Source organism: Styela clava, chromosome 6, assembly GCF_964204865.1.
Source record: "Styela clava chromosome 6, kaStyClav1.hap1.2, whole genome shotgun sequence".
In the NCBI taxonomy this organism is placed as follows: Eukaryota; Metazoa; Chordata; class Ascidiacea; order Stolidobranchia; family Styelidae; genus Styela; species Styela clava.
In genome coordinates, this window is record NC_135255.1 from 6,817,343 (window position 1) to 6,832,452 (window position 15,110).

The window sequence follows — 15,110 nt, forward strand, 5'->3', positions numbered from 1 at the left end:
TACATAAAAACATGAGTAAGTCACTCGCACGATTTCATTCCTACGCAGACGTTTGAATTCCTAAATGCTTACAGTCTTAATTACTTAAAACAAGAAATTATGCTGAAATCACTGAATAATTAGTAATAATGAATACAATAATCGACCATGCTCGGCTCTGGTGAACATTTGGGTATGACGATCAGCTGTTCGACGCCAGACAATAAACAGATAAAATAAACGTTAGATGAACGTTTGCTGTATGACCGTGTGCTAGTGCTTGCAGACTGTGACTAAAGAGGGAAATTGATGCAGATTGCCTCCACAGGTCTAGGAAGTATGGCATCATATGATTTATGCCCTGATTGCAAAGAAGGAAAGCTTGTGGAGGAATCCATGGGTGCTGAAGAGACAAAGGTGATTTTTTATTGTCTAGTAATTCTTCAATTTCATGATTTTTTTTTAGTATTTGATCTTTAATTGTTCACCATTCAGTCATTGCTGCAATATGTATGTTGTGTGATATCCAGTACACAGTTTAATATATACTGAAATATGCTATTATAGTATTATTCACTATATTTATGCCTTGTAAATGATATCCATCGAATCTTTATTACAGTATTTTGAATTTGTTTCTATGGATGACACCCTGAATATGTAAAACTCTCTCGCTCTATCTGTGAATGAGTGTCACGTTAAGAATGTTTCTACCAAATATGCAGATGTTGAATTATTTCGATTTTTTCAGACGTGTACCAATTGTGGTTACTCAACTCAAAGCACAAATATTGTAATGCCCACATCTGCATTTCAAGAAGGATTTGCTTTATCGATGGAATGCAGTTTGGAACAAAAATATAATTGCAAAGTTGATTCATCATACAAGTAATTTGTTATTTGATTTTAAGATAATATACTCTGTATATCATTTCATGCTTAGACGTCTTTAAATGATTGATATCTTGAGAGTAATTTGTAGAATCTTGAATTATTTTTTATGTTGACTTTTTATATCACACTTTATACATCATGCCTTTTGTGTGCTCTGAAAAAAGCAATATGCATGCTGTTACATATGGTGCTTCAACCGCTAGGTCGTTACCTAACTGATTTTTGGTGTATTTAGGCTAAATCTGAACAGTTTTCTATGTACAACTTGAGATGTGGCCTCAATTTCTAAAATAATGCATTAGTTTGGCCACATCCTTATGCTTTTAACATATATTCTTTTTCTTTACAAATCTTATATTATTAACAATACTATAGTTGTATTTGATTATTTTGAATGCATATAAAGTGAAAAAAAGTTTCATATTCCATTCTTCATTTTTTAGGCAACCTTCAAAAAACAAAAAAGAAGTTTTGAACAGAATGAAGTTATATTTGCAACAATATCCAGATCATGATAATTTATTTGAAATTATTTCAACAATGTATTTAAAAGTTGTCACTGAACAAAATCATATGCATCGTAAAATGCCATTGAAGTATGCACTTGCAGGTAATACTTTAATTTTAGTTACTTTACTTTTTTCTTAGCTCAAATTTTTCACTAACTGCATGCTTGATAACAGTTGGTTACTCTTGTAATTGTCCATATATCTACCTAAATCTAAAAGTTACCGTAAATGCTCGTTTTAACGCCCGGTCTTGATTAAGGGCCCGTTTGAATAGCCGCCCGTGTGAACAGGACATAAAAATAAATAAGGGCCGGTGCTTGAATACCCGCCCGGTGTAAAAGTTTTTTTTTTTGCGGATTTGTACCTGCGGTGCGTAGAAAAAGTCAAAATTTTCATTATTCTCGTTTAAATCATACTTGAGAACTGGAAATGACAATATTCGGTATTAATTATTGTAACGATCGATCTTATCTACCGGTATTTTTGTGTGTAATTTTACTTCAAAAATAACAAGCGCCCCTGCTTGAATAAGGGCCGGTTTGAATAAGGGCCTGGTTAGTGAGTATGTTTAAAAAAATAAGCGCCCGGGCTATTAAACGATCAAATACGGTATGTAGTATTTTCCGAGTTCAATATTGTATTTATTTATATACATTGTTTTTGATATTTTTTAGTTGCATGCATGGTGATTGTGATGAGAAATCGTGGAATTTCAGTTTTAATACCAAAGCTTTGCGATGAGTTTGAAATTGATGTAAGACGTGTAATGCAGTTTATAGCTGAGGTGAAAATGATCACTTGTTTCTACTTCATATCTGTACACACAGAATGAATATCATTGGAATATTTCCAATGTACTGGAATGCTTTCTTGTTGTGTTGTGTTTACTTGTTTGTTTTCACTAATACTGCTCATAGACCGAATTTATATTGACTCACCTTCAACTAATGGAAAACACCTTCAAACTCTGGAAAACTTTGGCTTATGCAACCTCCTTAATAGACTGTTAAAAACACTTAGTGAACTTAATTCCTAAATAATTTTGTGGAGAAAATCCTAACTGTCGACTCGGGCCCATGTGGAAATCAAAATTTTACCACCGAATCCTGGCTAATGCTATGGTATTGAAAGAGTTAAGACAAGATTTTTGCAAGATTGCATTTTTAGACAAGACTAAGCTCCACTCCTAGCATCTGAAAGTTTTGCATTCTGTCTTGTCTTTTGATTCTTCTTTTTGTAAGTTCTAAGTTCTGTCATCTTTTGCAGATAAAACCAAAGTTTGAAATTGATAATGTAAGTGAAGTAGATATGCAAACTTTTGTTGATAATCTCTTTGAACGCAATGCAAGTTTGAAAGGAAGGTAAGTATTTTAGATTTAGATAAATATGATAGGCCTAGGTCATTTATTTTCAACTTTGTCATGACACAAAATATTTACAATACACATGACAAACACACTGGCCTGAAATTCAGGAAAGTTGCAAAAATTTAAATGAGGCTTAAACATGAAAAATAAAGAAAGCATGGGCAATCTCGCATTGTTACATATAAAATTAAATGTAGGCTTCCGAGCTTAGTAGCATCATGATTAATAGAAATGAAAAAACAAGGCATACACTCTAATCTGGCTTCAAGCCTGTGAGGATTGTGATAAAACATGCTGGCAATGACATACACAAAAGAGCATTCAAAATACAAATGTATATCTATCTATGATATTCTTATTCACAAGTCGCATTATTAAATAAATAATATGAAAAATGTTGGATATCGATAAAGCCCAACTACTGTTGTTTCCGACCAGTTGTCAATTTTCGACTCTTCAATTGTTTATCGTATACTCCATCATTCACCCCATTGTATTATATATTTACACATTACAGGACCTCTCTCAAAGATTGTACATTGAAGTTGGTGAAACTCTTCTATGATCTTCATTTACATTCAAGCAGACCTTTACTAGCGTCTGTTGCTCTGTATTATGCTATACTTTCCGAATCTCATATGTAAGTGAAATATTTTAATTTGTTTCTAATTGAACTATTTATAGCGTGAGCAGCAATGTCAAAGCAAACCATGTTACTCTTATAAATAATAATTGACCGATTGCCCTTGAGTCGGTGGTTCTCAACCCCTTTTCCAAGGGACCCGTATTTAAAAAAAAAAAAATATTGTAACTTCTCGTGACCCAAGGATATGCTCAAATACTGACGGCATTTAGTGCTTTTATGGCCGGTAAGTTAAATTATTAAACCTTTATTTTTACGAGACATTTTGTAATCTGGCGTGGCATCACTTGAACAAAATAGATCCTGCCAAGTTTTTATTCTTTGATACTTTCCACATAAATATAATTTCTAAAGAGCAATACTTCAATACATAATGAATAACAAAATTTACAAGAAAATAAAATCAATAACTTTCATGTTTTGCTTGTAAAAACAAGCGACCCAAGGGGATTTTCAGGTTGGGATCATAACTGAGATGCTGTTGCATGAGCCACTTCGCAATGACATTCATGCCATCTGATTTCTACCAAAATGTTTTGATGAATGTAAATCTAATCGGAACGATATCTCTCTTCCATTTTATCACTTGGAACGTTGAGTTCATGTCGAATTTCTGTGTAGATTTTTTTTTATGGTATTATTTGCACAATATATTGTCATGATAAATTTATTGTAGGTCTTTCACAGGGCGAAACATGCATTAACAGCTTCTGAATATTGCAGAAGATATAATGTCAATCGAACCACAAGCTTCCAGAAGAATGTAACATCAGCAAGAACAAAGTTATTCCTGTTAGCTAAAAGGTATCTATCTAGGGGCACTTACCGTTGGACAAAAAAGCAGCTATTGAACTCCGTATCTAAAATGCACTAGGATTTTTGTATTCAAAATTCTGTCATCCAAGTCTGAAGCTGCAATCTGAATTTTACAAGAGTCTGGGAACAGATTTAATGCAACGCTCCATATCCCTGCCATTATGAGTATAAGTATAACCCCACCATACAGCGTAAAAAACGATAAAATAGTTGATGAAAACAAAATAAATAAATAAAACTGATTACAGAATCAGTGCGAACAAAACTTTAAGTAAGGTTTTGTCAGAGGAAGTGGTACATGTTTGCTCACCCAAATGAATAAATAAATGAAAACACGCACACACACACATATATACAATTACACAGACAAAATAAGATTAAAAGAGAGAAAAGAAAAAAAAAGAGAAATAGGCCTATAGGATATATTGCTTAGAAAAATATACAAACAAACAAAATAAGTTAATTTTTTTTTTAATTTTGCCACATCATATTAACAATTTTAATAGTGAAAACCTGACATCTTATTTTCAGTTTTCAAGACTTATTACCCCTTGTCGAGTAATGAAATTATGTAATTGCAGGTTACCGTGGGCTCCAGCTTCTATAAGTAAATCCAATTGTCATCATTACATCAAAGATATTTTAAAAGCAAAGAACTCATTATCTGGAACCGATTTCGGTTTAGATGCTGAAATACCTCTAGAAAAAAACTTGTTTAAACGAAAGCAAAGTATGATGACAAATGATTACGAAACGGCATCAAAATCTTGCAGAACACTTATAACAGAACAGAATGTGCTAGAACTACCGCCTGTTTCAATAAAGAATTTTGGGAAACCACCAAAAGTTGTTGAAACAGCTGAGCCTGTCAATGTATCAACATCCGAAGTTATAGGTGAAGATGAAATGTCAGAACGTGAACTGAATGATTATATTAGAAGTCCAGAAGAGATTGAAGTAGCTAGGAAAATACAGAATTTGGTTTCATGAAGTATCTTTTTCGCTTGTATTAAGTATTTTCTTTTCAGACCAATAGGTCACATGATATTGTTTAATTATAAGCTGGATTTTCGGGCATTTTAGGAGTAACAAACCAATGAATGTGGATTTATAGGACATATTTACCACTGTAGCAACACATAACGAACCGGAAAGATATCGCCACACGTACAACCCCAAATGTCCTATGAATCCATCGCTACAAAGATGACTGAAAATCAAACTTGTAACTCAAATCATCTCGTGCTTTAGTGTGGTATGAAAAGTAATGTTCACTGTGTAATAAATAACCCTAGTCGATGAGTAAAATTCTCAGTTAGTGGGCTCTGTGAGAGCATTCAAGACTTTGGTTAAATTATCTGCAGAATCTGAGCTGTAGGTATATTTTCTCTCGTCAGAGTGCTATATTTTCTGTAACAACCAAGAACACTGGTTGATATGGCAGAGGCTTATCCTTTGTCGGGACATGTCTCCATATTCATAACAAATAGGATATTTGGTTGGAAGCATTTGCTTGGCAAGATTTGGGTATTTTATTTAATTATAATATTTAATACTGTCCGTTTGGTCTTAAAGTTCCCTGTGACTGATATAAGGCAAAGCCAGCCAGTTGTATTTGTGATGAATTTGCCTTTGCTTCAATTGCCTGGGAAGAAAAAAGAATGCTCGCAATCCATCACCCGATATTATATGAAGATGTCCGATCTGAAAGCCCCGAGCACAATGGTCCAACTCCTGTTCATGTAATTGCATACAATTACCAATGTCATTTTAGCCCCGCAATGGGAGGTTAAAATATGCATAGCTTCAGGTAAATAAAAACACTATTTTGCATGCCCTCTACTGGTAGTTCGCTGTTCTACCGCACTCACCGCTTCATATCATGAGATTGGAATTATACACATACTAGGCGACAATAAAGATGCAGACCTCGCAACAATAGCATATCATGCTTCCTAAGATCTACTCTTCCGGCATATAGTCTGATTACTCTGCGAGATAACATGCCAGAAGATTAACCCTTCAAGAAAAGGAGCATGAAATTCAAACAACAGCAACAACTTTTACACTTTATTATTGCACATAGGTAGTACGAACCATCAATTTATAGATTAAACACAACAAATTGGGTATATACACAGTGGATCAACATATAATTTCATAAAAAAAACAATCTTAGAACAGTATAGTCTTAATTACCAGGACTGTGAAGTTTTGCGTGATAGAATTAATTTCAAAATCCCAGGAGTTAAAATTTTGAATTCTTCGGAGTCTGATTTCTGAAAAAACTCTTCGAGTTTGACTAAGAATACTTGACAATAATAAAGAGGGGTGCCCAAAAAAATTGGGATTTGGAGTACGAATCAATATCTGCCTCAAGCTCGGGTCAATCCTAGATAATTTTTTCAATGGCTCATGGTTTGATTAAGTGGGGGTATAAATGTTCTCAGACTCCACAGACCTGCTAATTACAGTAGATTCTGGTTTATTTGCGGTAATTATCATTGCGGTAATTATCATTCCATTAGGCAAATACCAACATGCTTCAATAATATGAAATAGCTACCTGCACATAAGCAGTAGGCTTCTAATTAATATATGTACTATCAGTAAAGTACCACAATGTCCTATTGATCTGCATGTAACGTTCTGGCGAATCACTACATTTGTTCTTGCTTAAGATTGCATAGATAAAATTAGGAGAGAATATTTGGGCTCAATGACAAGCAACATTAAAGAAGTGTACAGTAGGTCCTGGAAAAAGTAGATTTTACAAGATTGATCAGTGGTAGACTACAGTTTACAGATAAATATACGAAAGAACGAACCCATTTTAGCACTGGGTAACCAAGGAAGCCAGTCTACAGGTGATAACCCAAGATAATATTCATACAAACAAACACGAATATTTTTTGCAAAGGACTATTCCAAGTTTACAGTTGAAGGGGAGAGAAGCATTGTTAGTTGTCACCCATAGAGTGCACCAAATTAACTGAATTTTTCTCATTTAAAAGTATCCAAAACCATATAGGGGGTACCACTAGTAAAAACAATTATATTTTTTAAATATAAAATAATTGTATTATTATTACACTCGAATACAGACCAAAGACTATAAAGTATCTATCATTAATTAAATCACATTCTTGGGGGAATATGGTACTTGTACAGAATATCACTGGGTTCCACTGAAGCTTTGTGAAATCTAACTTCCATTCCGTTCTTGTCCACATCTACTGTTGCAAAACCACCAAGACCAAATATATCAGCCCAATGAAACAGAAGTGATCCGTTGGGAATCTGGAAGGAAATGGAGAACATTAATGCTGGAAGGCGGTTCTCAAACAATGGGATGCGCCCAACAAAGGGGGTGGGTGTGGAGGTAAATGAAAATACTTATTAGATTTGATCTTGTCCGCCTTAGTTAGGCGAACTCAAAATGGAAATCTCGCATCATTTCCAAATCTTGGTGAAGCATTCGATAACATGCTTGAGACTTTTCATTTATTCCAATATTCATGTGCCATCCACGTATTTTCACCGTGTTTTTGAACAAAACATACTTTCGCCTCACTATTTGTGGCTTATTGTTAGCTATTCATTTTTGAGGTGGGGCGCGTGCCTTGATAAATTCTAAAAAGGGCGGCTTAAAAAAGTTTGAGAACCACTGTATTAGCGGGTGCATCGCAAACCCTTTCTTTAAAAAAGAATTGATGATACTTTTTGATGGAATTTCAGTCCAGAATACGTTTAGTGTTGTTCTTACCATCTTTTGAGAAGGTGAATCAATTGTTTCTAGCAAACGTGCATGGAGAGTCTCACAAAATTATATTAAACGTGAAGCACAAACCATAGTTTTCCAATATGCACTCATTTTACTAAATATTCTAGAACAATTCACAATTTCACACCCTATAATTAAGATTTTCACAGAATAAAAGTAGGCTATCTATTTCAGCATTAGTTCAACAATGTGGAGTAAAACATTTACAGAGTATTTTAGTGTGTGTGTCACCTTTAAACTGATTTATGGCTATTCAAGAGTTGCTATATTTTATTTTTACAGTTGAGGAGATGCACATCATTTCAAAATCACTTTTTCACTTTTTAAACAGATACCATTATATTGAAGCACATTAAATGTGTCAGAATACAGTCATTATAAAATGCGTTCATCATTTCCTCATATTTAAAATTTGTGAATAGAATGTATATTTTTTTGCACAAGCAAATGAAGCAATATTTTTTTTAAAACCAAATATATTGAAACAATTCAATGAGGTTAAAATAATACTAATTTACCTGCGAGTGCTTTTATAAAGTAATGCTTAATTAATGCAATATGTATTCAAGGAAACTGCATATTTATAAAGGTTGCTAAAGGGATTTCATGACAAAAAATGTTTCCATACAAATTATAGAGGTAACATATGAACTTACGCTGTCAACATGCTTCATACTAGGATCCACAACATCTACAGCACCAGTAACAAAGTAATTCATTCCAGATGTTGGATGACGAATGTGCTGAATGAAAGAAAAAAAAATTTATAACCAACTCCTAATTGACCCAAGAGACCATTGAGCATGATAAGTGTGAAATCTTTAAAGATTCATTATAGGCTGCACTGCATAAGAATAAATAGAAGCAATAAGTTTCAAAAATACCAATCAGATATCTTGACTCGCAATGCAAAGAGGTGTCGATGCTGTTCATAGCTAAAATTGCTAAGAGCGGAACACTGTTGATTAAATTCTCGACTCGTTTTTAGACATCATTCGGTGCATATTTGGCATGTCCTATTTCAAACATCCACTAATTGCCAATCATTATCCCATAGTCGGAAGTAAGTATATTGCGTTGTTCGCTCTTTATTATCTCTTAAATGAGCTAGTAATTTGGGTATTCAACGAAAGAACATAGCAATAGACCTCTTATTAATGCAATACCATTCTCATGAATATAGCGGGCCCTCATGAAAAATATTTGCATTCCCTATCATCTTGGGTGCGCAAAGCTATATCATATATTATAGCCTACTACGGTAATAAAAATGATAGCACAAATCGGTTCTTTTTTCAAACAGCGAGTAGTCTCAAATCAAAACGAATATAGAAAATAATGTCTGATTTCAAAAATAAAGAACGATATACATTATATAAATATATTTCTAAGATGCTGCTGACCGTTCTTAACTGTTGTAATAACCATAAGGGTATCACTCAAAGTGATGGTATTAACAAAACAATAAATTTCAAACGATTAGCAAAGGCCTTTTTATCATAGCACAAAACTCACGTAACACAATTATTAACATGGTGTTGAAGGAATGAGAAAAAATTATCACATCACTAATTTTCAGTGACATGGTCAAATTCATTTTTAACATTTCGAAACGGAAATAGAATATATCGACCACAATTTACATGCGCACAATTTCACCATGTGCCATCTCTTGTCAATCAGCACAAACGATGTGTAAGGTAAATACCTCAATTACCACGGGGATAATCACCATTATCAGCACCAGCTAACAGTGGTAATGTATTCTAAAGGTGAATGAAAGCGGGATGGTGTTGAATTATCTTAAGGTGATAATGCACTGAATAAAATGGTTTTTAACCATGGAAAAAGTGATGCACTGACGTTATAACAACACACCAGAAGTGAAAACAAAATTATACAACTGGGGTGGAGGTCTCTGGGGAGTATTTGAACCTAACGCTGGTTGCAGCATGGTCCCAATGGCAGATCTGAGTATTTACAAACATATAAACGTTAGATAACTATTACTCTCAACATATAGAATAACAATATACTATATACATACTTGAAGATTGTGGTCATGTCCATTAAAATATGCACTGACTTTATATTTTACTAAAAGTGGATCAAGAACATCTATAAGGCACTCGGTAGGTCCATGCTCAGCTATTGAATATACTGGAAAATGGCCCATCACCAAGATATATTGGGACCTAAGAATATAATAGAAATCACCAACATCATTATTCAAGTTAAGTGGTAATCAGATATTCAAGCTGATCTGAAATTGGATATATTCATTATTCAATAAGGTAAATTTTTGATTTCAATTTAGTTTGTCTTGTAGTAATGTAAAATGATGACTATTTGGATAAAATTGGCTACATTCACCCAAAAAAAACACATTTGTTTCCATGTATTTAAAGGTTAATCAACAAATTGTGTAATATTATGATGCTTCTCCCATTTTAAGCACCACCACTTCAAAAACCCCTATAAACAGTGCAACTTCTTCAAAATAAGTTCATGTATCTGAAACGAATAACTGGCTAACTAATCCCATCCCCGACATGTACTGGCAACTGGACAAGAGGCCGTAGTTCGCCGTATGATTAAACCATCTTATCAGCTTTCCTCTTCCCTGGATAAATATGTAAAATCATATTCTGTAAAATCCTACAAGTCCGAAAAAACTTCCAAGCAGATTAAAATAACCACTGATCTCCAACAGAGATAAAACATGTTACAAGATACTGCATATGCAAATACCCATTTGGCATTTGTTTATTAACAGTTCTTGCAGTAATGTTTGCCCTCAATCATACCAGTATTGCATAGAGTAGGTGAAGAGTAAACATCATCAATAAACAGTATTACCACTTTGATGCATTCATCAATGCACTTTCAATATACATTAATTGAGTCTCTGCCATCAGTAAATTCTCCGGTCCCTGTGGTTGTTCCAATTCACCATGTTCACCTGTGTTTCCACAGAGAACAACAGTGTCTATCATTATTATAGTCATGTTGAAGGATGGCCTCTGAAGATGCACTTGATACCTGATAATAATATAACAAGCAATCTTAAATTCAAGCATTTGTTAGGTTTATATATTATACCCAAGCCCATCACGGCAGTCATAACTTATTTAACAATTTATATTGATTCGCTATCGCTTTTTTACAATTTTCAGAACCTAAAGTAAGATTTCAATTGCTTAATATATTTTTTCAAATGAAACTATTTCTAAATTGTTCCTAAAATCAAGAATTTGGAATAGAACTAATTCCGAATTGATTCAAAATTCTATTAGTTTTGGACATCCCTTTACTGACTTTTTGAATTTTAAAAATTATAACTATATAATTGACATAAACCATAGCTTCGCCATTTTCAAAGCAATACAGTACATACATACATACAATACATTTCGTTTTATCAATAATAAATTGTAACTACAGCATCAAATGAATCATGAAATAAATTCAGCATGAATGTAACTACATATAACTACATAGTAAGCATTTACCAAGAAGCCATACAGGGAGAGAAGAGATCAAAGTCCTTGTTTTATATATGAAATAATAGGTCATATTATGATCAGATGGATAATTGAGCAATTCAAATTGGTAAAAATTGCTTGCTAATAAGAAAGATAGGAAATGATTGTTACACTAAATGAGTACCAAACAAAATGCAATAAAAATGTGTTGATGTAAGAATAAGATGAAAAACAAAAAAAAGATCTTACCACATATCAGGAAACTGCCATCTTCTTGAATGATGTGAATATGCTATCTGAGCTGAGACATTCCCATTATGATCATGATTTCCAGCAACAAGAAACCAGTCAATATCCATCAAACTTTGTTGACTGAATACATTCTCAAATGTCGTCTAAAATAAAATAAGAAAAATGCATATGGATGGTAAAACAGAATTTGATATACATACATTGCAAAATAAAGTTTTGAAGGATGCATCTTAACAGTTTGATGATATTAAACATGCAGAAAATGAACATATTCTTTGAGATATATATTCAGGCACTACACAACTGAGTCAAACTTGAAAAGGGAAGTTAATGATTCAACCCACAAAATATGAAATATATATATTAGTATATATATAGAAATGATAGCATAATATTGAGTGATAAGAAAACATTGATGAATTGCTGTCTGTGGCAAAAAAAACAAATTAATGAGCCATTTTCATTTAATATGCAGATGCTGTTACATTCCTGCATTCTGAGGAGAATTAAATCTACATATATTATTCAACTAAAACATTAAATCAAGAATCAGAAACATTTGTAACTCTGTGGCAAAAAAAACAAAATGAATTAACACTATTAACAAGCATTTTCATTTAATGGGCCATTCCAAGCAAAAGTTGAATTCCATCAATTTTTCAAAATGTGTAGTGAAAGTAATTTTTTTTTATTTTTGATATCAAAAGACATTGGAATTTTATTGGACTGCATTCATTTCATCGAACAATTTAAAATTTCACCCAGGTTTTTGATGGTTTATAAAAAATTGCCTGAAATGTGGAAATTTTGGTATAATTGACATATTTTGTGATGATTCCTGACACAAAGTGTTTGATTGTGTGGTACAGTTATTTCATATGGAATTGACACACTGGATTTAAGTTAATAAAGTTTAAATGTTTGCAGTGCTGTAGGACATTTCTTCACCCATTTAACGATTTATTACCAGAATTTTGAGAGATGATAGAGGCCGCTATTCCGAAGTGGAAAAATGTCCTGTAGTGTCACGTCCTGTAGTGTCACATACAATATGCACATTATTGGCATGGATTTACAGTGTTACATTAACCTGTTTCAGACGCCCAATCGAGCCCAATTTTGAATACATTTTTATTAATGTCATACGACCCCCAAAATTTACCCAATATACAATAATTATATACCATTGGAAAGGTATTTTAGAGTACTATACGCTAGATGTCACTGGAGGACCGTAAACTAAAACACCTCTTTCAAGAGGTCTCTCGTAACGTCAAAAAATAACAAAAATATTTACACTCTCTCATTCTATCAGCTGTTGGACGTCTATAGCTATTGTAAAGCTGAAATGTAACTATACAGTTGACTGCACATTGGTTTTCTCTTTCATATGATACTAAACGCTTTTCCATAGCGCGCGTTGTTCAAGCGTTTTGGAAATTTTCCGTTTGAGAAGTCACCACATCGAATTAGGCCAGGCTAAGCTTGATAGATCGATCGGTTGTTTGTTTGTGCTTTATCGCGTTGAAAGCTTTTGTGAGTCCTAATAAAACATTTATTATGAATCATAAAAGCTTATAATCGTCAGACAAGGAGAATTTGCGAGATAAAACGCCTAACTTTTTTTCGGTGAGGCAGCTGCGATCAAACGACTCGATATTTTTATAACTTCCTGACGTTGTGAGATGTCCACTCTCCTATGTTATGTAGCATATAAAATGACCTTCAAAATAAGACCTTATCATACTAGCTTTTGTTATTGGTTAGCGCGCAACGCCAAGGTTTATGGAATCATTTTCTTGTTGTGCGACATTTTTATATCGCAGCGGGAAGTACACGCGTGATATGTAAGCGAAATTTTATCACTTCTAAATGTCATATAAGGTTCATTCTCATATCGTTGTGTGGGGAATAAGATTTCCTTTCAAGCAAGACCATAACAAACATTCCAGACCTCATGGTATACACACAGCATTGCAAAACGTCTGAAACGTCGCGCATGATCAAACCGGGAGGATTAGGTTAAGTAACTTGAGCAACACATAGAGGGGTAGTTCAGCTACTGCACCAGAAAATATTATGGGCTCCTACTGTATCATCGCAAAAATTTACAGCACAACACAACGTACTGTTAGTGCATGGTGGATTTGCCGTCCTGTAGTGTCACGCTATATTTTTTTATCTACTAAGTAAGTCTTGGGTGTAACTTTTGTGCAATTTTTTACATATTCAATAAAGCAACTGATTGGACAATGAAACAAAACATGTAGCTGAAAATGTGAAAATATATTGCATCCCACAAAATGCAAAATTTCTGGAATTGTCCTGTAGTGTCACTTGGAATAGCCCTAATATGTAGATGCTGTTACATTCTGAGATGAATTAAATCTACATATATTATTCAACTAATACCTGAAATCGAGGATCAGAAACATTTGTAACTCCATCATAGTAAAAATTGTCTCCCAAAGCAAAAATGTATCTGGAGTCATTATATCTAGCTACTTGAGCCATTGCACTTGCTGTTGCCTTTTCGAATGGTGAGTAGTACGGCACCACTGGTAGTCCACCCCAGTCACCCATGACAATGAAGTTTAGGGCGTCCGTAGAATCTGAAAATTAAAAATTGTGACAATGAATTCAAAACAAGCAATTTATGTATTAATATGAACAAAGATAAGATTTAAATATAATGATCACAGAGTGAGTGTATGGCTGTATGAATGGTTTGCTCAGTTGTTATAAAAAATAGACTTTAATTTTTTTACTCTTTGTATAGCAGTATTGGCCTCTTGCCCGTCATCAGTCAGTTCATTTAATATCAATATTAAAAATATACTTACTCGAAATCCTTTCCACAAAATGCGCATCTGAACAAAGCACTGCTAAAATAATACAGAATGGAATTGATGAAACCATCTTCTCTATCTTTTTTTCATACAAAACCAAATCTATACGAAAAACACGAACTAAAAAGATTTTATATAGATACACAAAAAAAACAGCAGTTGAAAGTCAAGTACAGAAGTGAGAAAACTTTATACCACCCCTATGCCTTACACTTATCAACAATCTATATGTAGACTAGGCCAGATGAAAATCTGTATACGTTTATGAGTGGTATTTAGGTCTGTAGGTGGTATGCATAACTACATTCCAAGTATATTTAGTCTTACACCCTTAGTTAGCCTTTCTGCCTGCACGATTATCCATCATTTTACAAAAAGCCCGCTTTAATTCTATTCTATATTTATAAAAGTTCCCGAAATTTATTCAATTATGATAGTATAACAAAATTTCAAGACAAAGCATCAGTCATGTCAGTGCTTGCCACTACATGACATACCGGTACCAAAGTGCAAGACACCATTGACGATACAT

The 15,110-nt window shown here is 33.5% G+C and overlaps 2 protein-coding genes across 3 annotated transcripts; one reads left to right on the forward strand and one right to left on the reverse strand.

Annotated features, from left to right (window-relative positions):
• Window positions 1-22: 22 nt before the first annotated feature.
• Window positions 23-5,516, forward strand: LOC120331206 (transcription factor IIIB 50 kDa subunit-like). Of its 2 annotated transcripts, none has more exons than XM_039398276.2 (8): window positions 23-396; window positions 731-867; window positions 1,317-1,483; window positions 2,057-2,166; window positions 2,649-2,743; window positions 3,267-3,389; window positions 4,116-4,196; window positions 4,790-5,516. In XM_039398276.2, the coding sequence occupies exons 1-8, from the start codon at window positions 289-291 to the stop codon at window positions 5,196-5,198; spliced, it is 1,230 nt and encodes a 409-aa protein (XP_039254210.2). In that variant the 5' UTR covers window positions 23-288; the 3' UTR covers window positions 5,199-5,516. The 2 variants fall into 2 exon arrangements, with proteins under 2 accessions (XP_039254210.2, XP_039254209.2); XM_039398275.2 differs by having other exon boundaries at window positions 26-396; window positions 4,080-4,196.
• A 746-nt stretch (window positions 5,517-6,262) lies between these two features.
• LOC120331213 (tartrate-resistant acid phosphatase type 5-like) lies at window positions 6,263-14,780 on the reverse strand. Its single transcript, XM_039398286.2, has 7 exons — window positions 14,573-14,780; window positions 14,142-14,341; window positions 11,727-11,872; window positions 10,852-11,034; window positions 10,040-10,187; window positions 8,649-8,735; window positions 6,263-7,508 (listed from the first exon to the last, which is right to left on the reverse strand). The coding sequence occupies exons 1-7, from the start codon at window positions 14,646-14,648 to the stop codon at window positions 7,347-7,349; spliced, it is 1,002 nt and encodes a 333-aa protein (XP_039254220.2). The 5' UTR covers window positions 14,649-14,780; the 3' UTR covers window positions 6,263-7,346.
• Window positions 14,781-15,110: the final 330 nt, after the last annotated feature.

Excerpts from the sequence above, each read along its gene's own strand:
- LOC120331206 (XM_039398275.2), top strand. The coding sequence starts at position 289 with ATGCAGATTGCCTCCACAGGTCTAGGAAGTATGGCATCATATGATTTA. Across the intron at positions 397-730 it reads TGGGTGCTGAAGAGACAAAG|ACGTGTACCAATTGTGGTTA; the intron begins GTGATTTTTTAT and ends CGATTTTTTCAG. Across the intron at positions 4,197-4,789 it reads TTATTCCTGTTAGCTAAAAG|GTTACCGTGGGCTCCAGCTT; the intron begins GTATCTATCTAG and ends ATGTAATTGCAG.
- LOC120331213 (XM_039398286.2), bottom strand. The coding sequence starts at position 14,648 with ATGGTTTCATCAATTCCATTCTGTATTATTTTAGCAGTGCTTTGTTCA. Across the intron at positions 11,035-11,726 it reads TGGCAGTTTCCTGATATGTG|GTATCAAGTGCATCTTCAGA; the intron begins GTAAGATCTTTT and ends TATTATTATCAG. Across the intron at positions 8,736-10,039 it reads GACATGACCACAATCTTCAA|CACATTCGTCATCCAACATC; the intron begins GTATGTATATAG and ends TCTTTCATTCAG.